The following is a 12820-nucleotide window of genomic DNA, read 5'->3' on the forward strand; positions in this document are numbered from 1 at the left end:
GGATCTGTTGCCATGCTTTTATATATGGCAACCACATCTTTACAGTCTTACTTTCAGGTATAAAGACCATATTGAACAATGACAATCTGTCCTCAAAAAGACTTGAGTGTAATATTTTGGTCAGCAGAGTGGTCGTTTGACAAAGGCAAGAGTGTGAGAAATATTAAGTGTTATTACATCCAGCTGGCTAAAACTGCACTAATTCATATTTGTATAACAGCAATGGGTAAAATAACAGTCCCCCCCAACTCTGGGATGTTTTACCCTGTTTCACTGTGTTGTTTTGATCTAAAAGTCTGAAAATCACTGTTTCGCTTCTGACTCGACCTTGTTTCCAGCTCCAGGAAAGTCTTGTTGCAAAACTCTAAAATCTCACTGTACTCTGAGTGACTCCCCGCTACCAAACAAGAAGTTTGAAAGTAGAGCATTCATTCATTCCAAAGTTAACCCAATATCTATTCACAGGAGCTTGTGGAGATCAGGCCAGCTAAAAGGAGAGTTGATGGCTTTTATGCAGAGAGAAAACTTTTTCTTTTTTTTTAAATTCATCTCCATACAGATAGTTGTCTTCAAAAAGACTGACTTGATAACACTGACACCTCCTGAAAGCTGTGATCTCCTTCAAGGTGTGAGGGTTTATGGTGGTTTAGTCCAGTCCATATATTTCACACAATTGCAGACACAAGTGATAAATGTCTCCGTACACGTTTGGATACAGGAGAGCAAAAAATTCTTGTCTCTCCTCTTTAGTGGGGAACTGGGGCTCCGAGAGCTCGTTTGTCTTCATTCATCGCTCTCAACCTCCTAACACTTTTCTCCCATAACTCATGCCTTGCTATATATAACCAGCTGCATTGTTCTGCTCCTCCACATCTAAACTCACTTTATCTGGCCTGCACTATAAGCCGAATAAAGATAAATGCCTCAATCTGTAATATTACTGTCACATATCATCTAGATATAGCAAGAGTGGGAAGGCGGGGTTTGTTGATTTTTATCTGCAGCAGGCAGCACAATATGACCCGATGTGAGAGACAAGAGCAAAAGGAGCCGGTGTAAAACAACAAAGATAATATATTTAATGTTGTTTCTCTTTTGGGCAATGGAAGATACAATGTAAACATGTACAAGATACAAAAAAAGGAACAAGACTTGTCAAAATGAGACGGTAGATAAGAAAATGCCCTGTTTTCAAAAGGAATGCACATGTGCTGACCGTCAATCACACAGGAATTTGGACTCTATTTGATTTATTTTGACTTTGTGCTGGTGCACTAATGTAACTGCATGATGATGTTTTGAGCAGATCAGAGTGGCCTTGTCGTCGTGTTCGATTTTGGTGGCCAGATGACTCATCGATGGATGACTCACTGACATTTACAGTTGTAGAAAGCCTCCTAAAAGCCTTCTCATGGCATGTCCTTTGAAAACAAGGAGTTCGCAAGAGTTAAACACAATTTGCATAACAACAATGGTAATAAGAAACAGAAAGAAACCAGAAAATAAAAGAATAGCACCTCCTTTGGTCCAACTCAAGGCCTGCAGTTGTTATTGTGTTTATTAGTGTGGTTGATGTGCTGGTAACAGACTGTTTTTCTCAGAACTCGCAGATCAAGAGCTCGATGGCATCAGGCTTCCGCGTTTTTTGGCACACTGCTTTTCCACAGCAGGATGGTGACAAATCCTATTCTATGAATGCAACATTGAGGTTAAAAACAGGCTTCACCTTCCCATGAATCTACCTCAGCTGTCACTCAGCATCAATCACTTCTGACAGCCCCCTTCCCCCCCACCACCACCACCACCTCCACCACAAAAAACTATGTCTGACCTCCTACTGGCACCAGAGGCTCCCATGCAGAATAGCACCAGCCGCAGCGCTTCTGATTAGGAAGTTGTTAGCACTGGAATATCGTCTGACTGGCTGAGGTTAATTAAGACACACTGTTGTGCTAATTAGAAACGGGGATTCAAACAGAGACAAAGAAAAGTACCACAGAGACACAGCGGCGTGTCTGGTTCCTCGACACAGCCTTCCTCTCCGGAGCTCGGAGACGGCTCCCACTGATGCCTGCTGGCGCGTCAAACAACTGCAATTCTGTGAGGAAGTTTTCAGAGTGACATAAATAATCAGCGTTCCCTTATTCACAAGCCTGGAGTTTTTTTCTTTTTCTTTTCCTCTCTCTCCTTTTTTTTTTTTTTTTTTTTTTTTAACTCCAACTCTTTGAGAAAAGCCCTGCAGCTTTGCTTGTTCTTTTCTTTCTTCTCTTGCACGCAAACAAAAACTAGATAATTAAAAAACCTACAAAATCATCCCCACTAAATTCCTCCCACCAGCTCCAACACACTTACTTAAACTTTCCAATCGAACCTACCCTACCCCTCCCTCTATCAAACAACTGCTTTCATTAACTCAGCAATCACTTCATTCTAAAATTAGGTCTTGTTGACTGTTTTCTATTTCTTTCCATTATGAAATAAACCTTTTTTTCCCCACTGGATGTGAAGACCCCTTTGAAATCCTTCGTTGCACTTTTACAACATTCAATTATTTTCTCAACAAAAACACAAAAGGAATAAGGCAAAAAAAAAAAAAAAAAAAAAAGCCACAAGGAATCTAACATTTGAAGCCATTTTTTGTCTTACTGCAAAAAAACTTTTTCCCACACCCAGCTCAACTCTCACATCCTCAGGGCTATGTAAGATCTGAAGACACTGACAGTAAAAGAAGTGAAACCAGACGTAGGATCAGTTCTACTTTTTTTTCTTCTTTTTAAACGGATGGACAGCGAGGCTAAGAGAAGCTGATGTAGTGTGGACTCATTTGTCTTTCATTGACTTGCAGTTTCTTGCAAAGCGGCTTCAAAAACTTCAAGCGCTGCAATTAAAACATTGTTTAGAGAAATGAGGTTTCACAGCTGAGGTTTAGACGCTGAGAGCTCATTAGGTACAGGATGCTTTTTTTGTGTGTGTGTGTGTTTTTTTTTTCTTTTTTGTTTTTTTTACAAAGGTCGGCAACGAAGTTTGATAAAAAAAAAAAAGAAAAAAAAAGGGCTCCTGTTATTTCCCGGGTTTCAGAGTGGAGCAGTAGTGCCCACTAGACTTTCATCTCTCTCCTATCAGTGCAGGGCTGCTCTCACCTTGCTCTCACCTCGTCTCCTAGAATCTACTATTTGATCCATCTTCTGTCTCCCTGCATCCTGCTCTCACCAATCTCCTCCACGACCTCTACCTTCACTCCTCCTAAACACACGTGCAAACAATCCATCTCATCATGCAAAAACCGCACTTATGCAGCAGCACCCCAACCCCTGCACACACACACACACAGCCCCACCCAAAAAAAAAAACACCTCCAAACTACCTCAGTCACTTTACCTGGAATAGACTGCTGGACTGTGTTGAGGAACAAGAGATGGATATATGTGGTGAGGGCAGAGAGAAAGAACCAGGGAGCAGAAAGGAAGAGCTGCCATGAGGAAAATGCAATGGCAGCAGCTATAGTGTCTGGGAGTACAGAGCTTAGGGTGCTTCACGCTTGAGAGGTGCTGTCCATTTGTTAAAATAAAAAAAGAGAGCGAGGAATAACACAGGGCGTCAGCGTAGCGGAGCTGTTTCACCCAGCTGACCTCGGGGGGAACATATCGGGAAACTCATATATTTCCTCTGGCATGAACGATTCACGGTGAGCGTGTGTTGGCATGTGCAAAAATAATATCCCCACCAATTCCTTTTTTCAGTTCTGCTGTGTGCGTGGATGCACACAGGTTGAACAGCAGTCTAGCTGAAACAAGCTAAAATAGGCCATGACTGAAATAGGAAATGCATTAGGCTATAAATAATATATTATGATTCTGGGAAATATGTTTATTTGTTTTGTTGTGGAGAGTTAGTCAGGAAAATTGATTCCGCATTCACATCTGCATGGTAAATATGAAGCTACACTCAGGCTGTTAGCTAAGTTTGGCATGAACTGGATGCTAAGCTAAGCTAACAGGGTGGAAAAGTATCTAACGACAACAGCACATTTCAAAAACTTTAAAAATTAGCTAGCGGTTGCGGTTAACTCCCTGGTAACTCTGGTAAGTGTTTTTTTTTTTTATTTTTTTTTTTTACTTTGACTGCACCTGCCAGCAGTTCCCACCTGCTTCTGGTTTAATGCTAAGCTAAGCTACCTGACTCTGGGCTTTAGCTCCATATTTAAAGATAAGTCATGTTTCATAACATAAGAAAATGCTTTCAAATAATATTTATCTACTCCAATTCCCTCACTAATTATTATGGAACTTGTTCCGAAGCATTCAAGTTAATTCTCAGCAAAAAAACGAATAAAGCTATTTCCCAAAAACTGAACTCTACTCTTTGAAGGTGGAGATTAACTACAAACCATCAAAACTCCATGTATTGGCCTATACGTACAGGAACTGTTTAGCACAACAACGTATTCATCTGTAGCACATCGATAAGGCCTGCAGGGCTCAGCAAAGACAAAAATAAAGGTTTTTCTATTTTTGGCGTACATCCTGGAAGTTGATGGATTGAACTGAAATGGCCTGAAGGAGCGTTCGTCTCCCTGGTCTCTTGTTTACCACTGAGGCTCTCTCGTCTGTTCCAAATGTCACCTTTGCCATTGTGATTGGTGAGGAAAAAGTCTGTCTCGGTTTGACAAGGGTGGGGTAAATGTCAAAAGAGGCATCCACGTAGGTAGAGAGTGGGCACACTCCGCAGGGAAAAACAAAACAAAAAAAAGGAGGAGAACTATGACACAAAAACAAGAAACTATCAAAATTCCATTCAGGCACGAACGTGACAGCTCAGAGCGGGGCCACGGAGGCCTCTGATGGGGGGAGGGGGGGAGGGGGGCATGACTCTCTATCTGTGGAGAAGACCCCAGATGGCTGTAATGTCAACATAGAATGGGTCAGTGGGTTTTTGCCATGCCATTCACAAGTCACAGTCCACTGCTGATCCAAGGAGGAGCAGAGATTCTCATGTAAGTTATTATAAAAGTCTATCACGTCAGGAGATAATGAGGTGTCAGAAACAACGCTTTGGTCCAATGAGTTTTCTGATGCTTTGAGAGCTTCACACATTGCTCTTTAGGGCAGACGTATATGACTTTAAATGATGGTAAAAGCTCATGACTGGCAGTTTGACAGGGAATAATTACCCTCAATGGATGTAATGGCATTGTTCATTATTTTCTTTACCTATTTTTCCTCTTGTTGAAGCATGATGCATTTCTTTTTAAATCTATTGCACATTTCCTTGCAGGTACATTTCAGAATTTGACAAAATGGGGCAGACAGGAAATAAGAAACAAAAGTACAAGCATGAATAAAGATAGTTGCTACACAGCTAAATATATGTTCAACACAGAACGATTCCCTTGCAAGTAAATTCAGCTCAATCAAACAAAGCAATATGCAATAATTATAATAATAATAATATGTGCTGGAGCAAAATGTTAAAAGTGATTCAACACATTTACATAATGCCTTCGTCTGGGTGGGAAGGGGCTTTTTGCCTTACAGCAAAAATGAACGGCTTAATTCTTTATTTTAATATTTATGTGTCCTTAATTTTCATATATTAAAATATATGTAAATACATGTTCTTGACTATGGTATTTCAAACTGGTCTCTTCTAATTTGCCTTGACTGCTCAGTCTGTATTTTGCATATTTTAAGTGAGTCTGGTGTCCAATTTTCATTGACAAAATAATCTGCATAAAACTCTGCAGCAATATTTTGAATGGGTGATAAGGTGATTGTCAAATCGTGCTAAAATAGAAAACTGTTCATAATAAATATGCTTAAAATCAGGCATTATGTAAAGCACAATAAAGATGAAGGAAGTGCCCATGATTTGCTTAAGTTGCAGCACACAGCATAGAAAAAAAAACTTTTTAAATACAATTTCAAAAAAATAAATTATTGCCCAATACAAAAAATCTTTTAGCTGCACTGAGATTAAAAAAAAGAGAGAAATAGAGAGAAACATTTCTGTACAGTTTTTAGGAGACTCACTGACCAGCAGTGCATTTCTTATTGCACTGAGGTAGAACGGCCAGTAAATAAGCTTTGTCGATTGGGTTAAAATCGAGTTGTAGTACCATTCCTCTTCCACAAGAGGTCATTATTTCTCAAATTCTACTCAAAGAAACTTTGGCATGTTCACTGTCATGCAGAGAAGTCATTAAAGAGAGCAGTCCCTCGTTTGAGGTGAGGGGAAAAAATATGAAAAAAATGTATTCAATAAATAATATGCTGAGTATTTACTGCATCTTTACATTAATGCACCATAAAAACAATTTTAAAGTGCACTAATTCACAAAACAGAACCACTTCGTTCCTCATTATTGTCACTATGTGATCACAACCTAACAGATTAACAAACAAAAACAAATATGACTTTGCTAAAATAGATAACTGCAATCTAGCAGGTACTGCACTTTGTTTAATATGATACTGTCCAGCAGAAACATAATCAAAAGTTAAGTGTTCAGCCTCATTACAACAGCTTACACCATTCGTTAGAAAATGTATTTCAGCGGTCTTGAACATCAGCCATTTGAATTTCAAAGGTTGTTGAATTCTAATTTCAAATTCTCAAACTTAACTTCTGTAATGGGGGAGGATTATTACCATCTTGATCATTTTAGTTGGCTAAGTTTTAATTCATATGCTATTATGACACCAAACAAATGTTATCACCTCAACTTTGAAGCAATGTTGTTGTCTAACATCAAAACCTATACTGCACAGCAATATCTACTATTACAATTTTCTTGTTTCAGTGGCTCAGTGTTGATAGGAATACTGATCAATACTGATTTTTACAGCTCAGAAACCATTGTTTTAGGCAATTTGATGAATACACTGTATCATCTGTACCATAAATAAATAGTAAAATATAAAATAAACAGCCAATGATATTTCAGTTTGGTCTGATCACATTTTGGGTTAAATGCTATGCAAATATGTCCCTGGGATTCAATTATTTCACCACGCTTCCAGTACTTATTTAATACAACACCCAAACAGTGGTATTATTATATGAATACAAAAAATATATACATACAAAATCAATCGTTCCTGGAGCTTAGAACTCTACAGTAAACCTAAATCATTGTAAACTAATTGCTGTCATCTTTTGAGGTTATTAGCTACCCAGATATGAGGTGGTTTTGTTCTGGAGAGCACTCAGGTTACTCCAAGTTGTTCCTTTGACTTTGTTTCTAAAAGTTATCTACTTTTATTTCAAGTTTCACAGGTTTTTTTTTTTTTTTTTTTTTACATTTGTTGTCCAAGATATTTATATCTGGGATTAAAACATGAATATTAATGTATTTTTGAGGGGCTTGCTTGAAGATGTATGACAAATCCAGGCCAATCTATCAAAATGAAGCACCTACTGCCAGTGAAAGGTAGTTTATGGCAGAAGGCAGGAGCTTTGACACTTCAATTTCTAGGCTGTTGGTGGAGAACAGATGTCACAAGAAAGCAGAAATAATTCTCTAAGGAAGACTTGCATCAACACAAGACATAATACATGAACAATGGAACCAAGGAAAAAATACTGATAATGAGACTTACATGTTTAGTTTGCTTGATGACTAGAAATGAGTAAATTCTCTGGTGAACTGAGTTCCATAAATCTCTGTTATTCTTTCTGTAATCTGTGCATTGGACCAATTAGAGCATTCAAGAAGTTGCACTTTGTCTGCACTTGTATTGTAGCTTGTAATTGGTCATGGAAATATTCTTGGTGGCGTTCATGGGCCTATGGCACTCTTGAGAGATTTGGTTGATTTTAATGTTTAATGTTGCCATCCACCATTTAGGACCTCCATTTAGGTGATCAAATACAAAAGGCACTTATTGGCCATCATTGTAAGTGGTGGGCAGGAATAAGCATAGCCATTACCCTGCTCAACTTCTGTATTACATGATGCAAACCTCTTTAAGAGGTTATCACTCCCATTCATACCAATTCATATCTCAAAAAACACCTCCTCAAAAAAGGTGACCGATCCCATTTTTTGTCTCTCATTCCCAGCCAAAGTAGTTAAAATCTTTACACTCCTCTTTGTATACATTTTAGTAAACCAGCACTAAAAGTGTCTTTCCTTATCAGATTAAAACATCTTTCTTTTTACACGTAGCCTTTTCATAAATGTACATTTTCAAGGACATATTGCTTACAGGAGATTGCAGTTAACATTCTTGAGGAGTGACGCCCCCCACATCCTTGGAGACATCAAAAGAGGGAGGTGGGATGAAAAGGATGGGAAGGATTTGGGGTTGGTTCTACTTTTTCCGTTCTAGGTAGTTGGAGGGGACCCAGCCCTTGCGAGGGAGCAGGCTGTCCTGCACCTGGCAGTACCACCATCCATTTGGGTTTCTCTCCAATACCTCTAGGCAGGTGCCCTCAGTGAAACCCATAGTCTCCTCATCACCGCGATAATCAGCGATGGACACGTACACATCCCTGCCAAGGTTGCCGTGGATCAGTTGGCTCTTTTCTACGGGCTTGGGCCGGACTGTGGACACAGGGATGCCGTTGCGTTGGTTAACTCTGCTGAGGGTGTCCTGGGTGTTGCTTGTGCTGAAAGCGCTCCCTGAGGACCCAAGGCTGGAGCGTTCAGCAGGCCTCGTCTGACTTTCAACGACTACATGAGGCCGCACAGTGCTGAAGGAGGCATTTCGGCGGACACCAAGAGTGGCAGAGCCAGAGCCGTAGTGATCACTTCTTCCAAGCGAGTCATTTCGTCTCAGAGACCCTGTCATGTAGTGTGCGTCCTTGGCTGGTTGTGTTGTGGTAACAAATACAGACTGAGGCCTAACAGCCACTTGACGCACCCCGTTCCTCATACGTACACCTCCATTAACTATCCCAGATGGCTTTGAAAAGCCACCAGGGGGCTTGGAAGGAATAGGTGGGGTATTCCTTCTATGGCCTTGATGCTGCTGGGTCATACCCTGAATATTAATATTATTCAGAGCCATGACATGCTGCTCGTTTTTCTCCAGGCTATTGGACTTACTCCCACCACTCACATGTCCATCTGAGTCTAACCCACCAGCATCACCCACTTGTCTCACAGGTTCAAGGTAATACGAAGGGGCCCATCCCTCCTCTGAGCCCCATCGGACGTACCACCAACCACTCCCCTGCTTCTCTAGAACCTCGACCTCCACTCCAGCTGGGAAACTGAGCTCGGAGTCCTGGACTTTCTTGTAAGCATCCAGTGCGCGGTAGAGAATGGGGCCCTCCACGTCCGAGTCTCCACGGCTCCCTTTAGAGTAAACTGAGGAGAGATCTGAGGTGCTGCGTGAACACATTGAGTCCTCTGAAGAGATAACAGATGCCGTTTCAGAGTCGTCCCCTCGAGAAGGTTTAATGCTATGCCTAAACTGACTTGTGGGCCTCAGCTGCCGTCTCAAAGAACCGATGTCCATCCTTTCAGGACTCTGGGGCTCTGATTTGGTCAGGAGTGGTTTAGGTCTGACGGAAGGCTTGGGCCTGGTGGATGGACTTAAACCTATTCTCTGCTCCACATCCCGGTTAAAGGCAGGGCCTTTCTTGGGGCCTCTGCTCAGTTCATCTGATGAAGAGAGGGGGCTGTTGTCCTGGGACCTGAGTCTGATGTCTATGTGTCTGCCCAGGGTCTGACTTCTTCGATTCATTTCTGGTGTCATGGTCTTCATGGGCCTACCAGCCAAAGGTGAGGATCCAGAGGGTTTTCGTGGGACTGTAGAGGAGTGGTAACTCCTGGGGGAGTTGGGCTCACTGGAACCTTTGGCCGAGCGTCCTTCAATGCCACTGCTTGGCCTGAAGCCATCGTTTTCATAAATACACTCTTCTTTAGTAACCTCTTCTACCGATCTGTAGGAGGACCTTCGATGAGTGAACACAGGAGACGCCTTGCAGACAGGAGGGGAGGCCTTGCAGGAAGGAGGGGAACTGCGGTACTTGTCGCTGACTACGCTGCTGATCTTCACATCCAGGCAGCGGTCTTCCTTCAAAGAATCTGTGTCAGATTCACCTTCGCATCCGATTGCAGGAATATCATATTCAGGTTCCTCGTACACAGGCCTTTTAGGTGGCTCTGAGGCTTTGGAGGATGACGGTGGAGGAGCCTCCTCAGAGTCTTGTTTTTTGACAGTGACAGGTGGAGCGGGCGGCGGGACTTTGGGCCGAGTCAGGGTGCTGGTACGACGGCTAAGGTTGGGTTTCTTGCGTTTGTCGATGTATGAGCAGGGAGCCCATCCCTCCATCTCTCCAATCTGCACATACCACCAGCCTCCGGGGTTCTTTTCTATCACCTGCACAACAGGGGAAAAGGTATTTAAAAGATTATTTTTGATACATTTCTGACTTCAGACTGAAATGAGCAAGGATTAGGACAGGGACAAGTACAAGGCCAAAGGTAACCATTATGAGTTAGATGATTAGATGATCAACCACATGCTGAATGAAAAGGAACGCTGACTCACAGCATGATTTAACAACATGAAGGTCGATATTACATTAATTACAGTGTTCTTTCACAAACATGAATGGCAGGGGGAAAGCACATTGTCTAGAAGTGACAGCTCAACAGAACCTGACTGGAAGAAAAACAATGAATGATTCTATGTTGTTATCTCCACCTGAGTCTCTGCAGAGTGAATTCTGTCTACATCATCATGTTCAAACACAAATCTCAAGGTCGTATCTCTATTGCCTCAGCTTTCCTGTCTGTCAGGGGAGCACTCGGTCGGCATACATATTCAATGAGCCCTGACTGTCTCATCACACTGACAACAATGTAGATCTGGCCTCTTACATCAGCCTTTTGTCCTCCACGGAAACTGATGCCATCAGAGATGGAGGACTGGAAATCTGCTATAGTGTAATACTCTGCTTCCACAGCAGGGGGCTCTGGTGGCTTAGGTAACTGGAATCCCTAAAACAGAAAAAGAGGATAAATATGAACAGCTGACATCATATTTAGACATTATATAGACGCATCTTTCTATAACTTTATAGTAAGTCACAATAAAGACATAACGACACTGACACTGTCAATCATTTCAAGATGAGTGTAATTACAGCACATAATATGCACTATATGTATCTTAAGTATGAGCAGCTTTAGAATTGTAATAAAAGACTGACTAAAATTGTACTTGTAATTCATGTTGCTGTTATTGTCTTTCAATGGTTTCTATAGTAACTCTTGCAGTAACCTGAAAACTAATTATTCATCTTTTGTTTAATGTTGCTCTTATTTGCTGTATTTATACTTGCTTGGGAAAAAATCCAGGCACCAGTCTTTACAATTATAGCGCTATGATGAGGCATCCTTCTGTAAGCTTTAAGTTACATATTAATTATTATTATTCATAAGATTCATATAGCGCTTTTCTCAGGCACTTAAAGGAGTATTTTTAAGATGACATGGCTTATTATATGTCTTACCAAGTTGGCGTCTCTCCTTGGAGGAGGTTTTTGTCTCAGATTTGGAGACCCTGATGAAGAAAATGACAGTTTATGAAAATGTTACTGCAATGCACTCATTGTTCATAAGTTAAAACAACAATAAGTTAATACAAGGAAAAAAAATAGAGTTAAAAGGAAATCCACACACCAAATGTTTTTAAATCCCATATTAAGTAGTCTCATGGGTTAGTGTGACAAGTGTGTTATTACAGTATCACCGCCACCACCATTAGATGCACCAGCCATGGAACTTACCAACTGCATTGAAATCTACACAGATGGGAAATAACAACTCTTAATGTCTCGGAAAAAATCCTCCTCCTCTTAGCAATAGTGCATTTACTGCTTTATTCCTTTGTACAGAAAGCTGCATTGTCTCTTAACACACCACAAATACTCACCAATTTCCACTCTATGCGGTGCCACTCTGGCAACAGCTGGGGACCCGGGCTCGCCTCTCCCTTTATTCTCATTTAGAGCAGCGCTTGCTGCTATTCCTAGACATGGGCTGTTGGTGTCACGGCCTGCGCTCAGCCTCCTGCCTGTCTCAGCATTGATTTCAGAGCTATAGGGCATCGGCAGGCTGATCTCGCTCTTGGAGATGTGGCGCTCTGGCGTGGTAGTACATTCCCCGTCCGTCTGAATGTCCTTCTCGCTGACCGACTTTTTTTGCAGAAGGTTGCTGATTTCCATGATGTTGCCGATAATCTCTACAGGGCCTGTCAAAGTCTTCTTGCGAGGTGAGAAATCCTCTTTCACCTTTTTCAAGTATGAGGCAGGAGCCCAGCCCTCTTTTCCTAAGTGTCTGGAAGACAAATAAGAATAAATAGGTGAGTAAATTGTGGTCTGAAAGAAAGAGAGAGAGTGAGAAGGTGGGAAGAGAGACAAGGGAGGAAATGTAGCAAAAGGGCACTGGGTTGAACACAAACCTGGACTGGGCCTTCATGATATGTATATAGTTTTATACTATTTATATACTCTTTGTAAACAGATTTTACACACAGTCTGTCTCCATACTGTTTGTCTTTGGGGTTATCTTAGGTTGACTTTGAAAGTTGGCATTGCCATCTAAAACCAAATCAAATTGGCTGCATTATGGGAAATGTAGTCAAAATATGGGTATTAAAAATACCTTGGTTTTTGTTGCATGTTTTTGATCAAACTGATTTTTGACCATTTAGAGTCCAGCTGAGTTCTTCAACTAGAATCTGGGGTACCCCTTTAAGTGTGCCCCAGTGACTTTGGTGGATCTAAACCTCGAATAAACAAACAACTGAAGAGTTTCTCATTCTGTATCCGAGTCTGTAATAAAATACACTGAGAGTTGTGT

The 12820-nt window shown here is 41.3% G+C and overlaps 1 protein-coding gene across 4 annotated transcripts in view; it reads right to left on the bottom strand.

The window, feature by feature from the left end:
• Positions 1 to 1813: 1813 nt before the first annotated feature.
• sh3pxd2aa (SH3 and PX domains 2Aa) overlaps positions 1814 to 12820 on the bottom strand; it is a 149840-nt gene continuing 138833 nt past the window's right edge. For 2 of the 4 annotated variants that reach the window (XM_083978282.1, XM_083978284.1), the window contains 4 exons: positions 11892 to 12295; positions 11470 to 11519; positions 10835 to 10954; positions 1814 to 10331 (listed from right to left, as the gene is read on the bottom strand). In XM_083978282.1, the coding sequence (XP_083834408.1) occupies positions 8313 to 10331; positions 10835 to 10954; positions 11470 to 11519; positions 11892 to 12295 (2593 nt within the window). In that variant the 3' untranslated portion in view covers positions 1814 to 8312. Of the gene's footprint in view, positions 10332 to 10834; positions 10955 to 11469; positions 11520 to 11876; positions 12296 to 12820 lie in introns of all 4 variants that reach the window. The other 2 variants (XM_083978281.1, XM_083978283.1) reach the window with 1 other exon arrangement.

This window comes from Trachurus trachurus, assembly GCF_905171665.1.
Source record: "Trachurus trachurus genome assembly, chromosome: 1".
In the NCBI taxonomy this organism is placed as follows: Eukaryota; Metazoa; Chordata; class Actinopteri; order Carangiformes; family Carangidae; genus Trachurus; species Trachurus trachurus.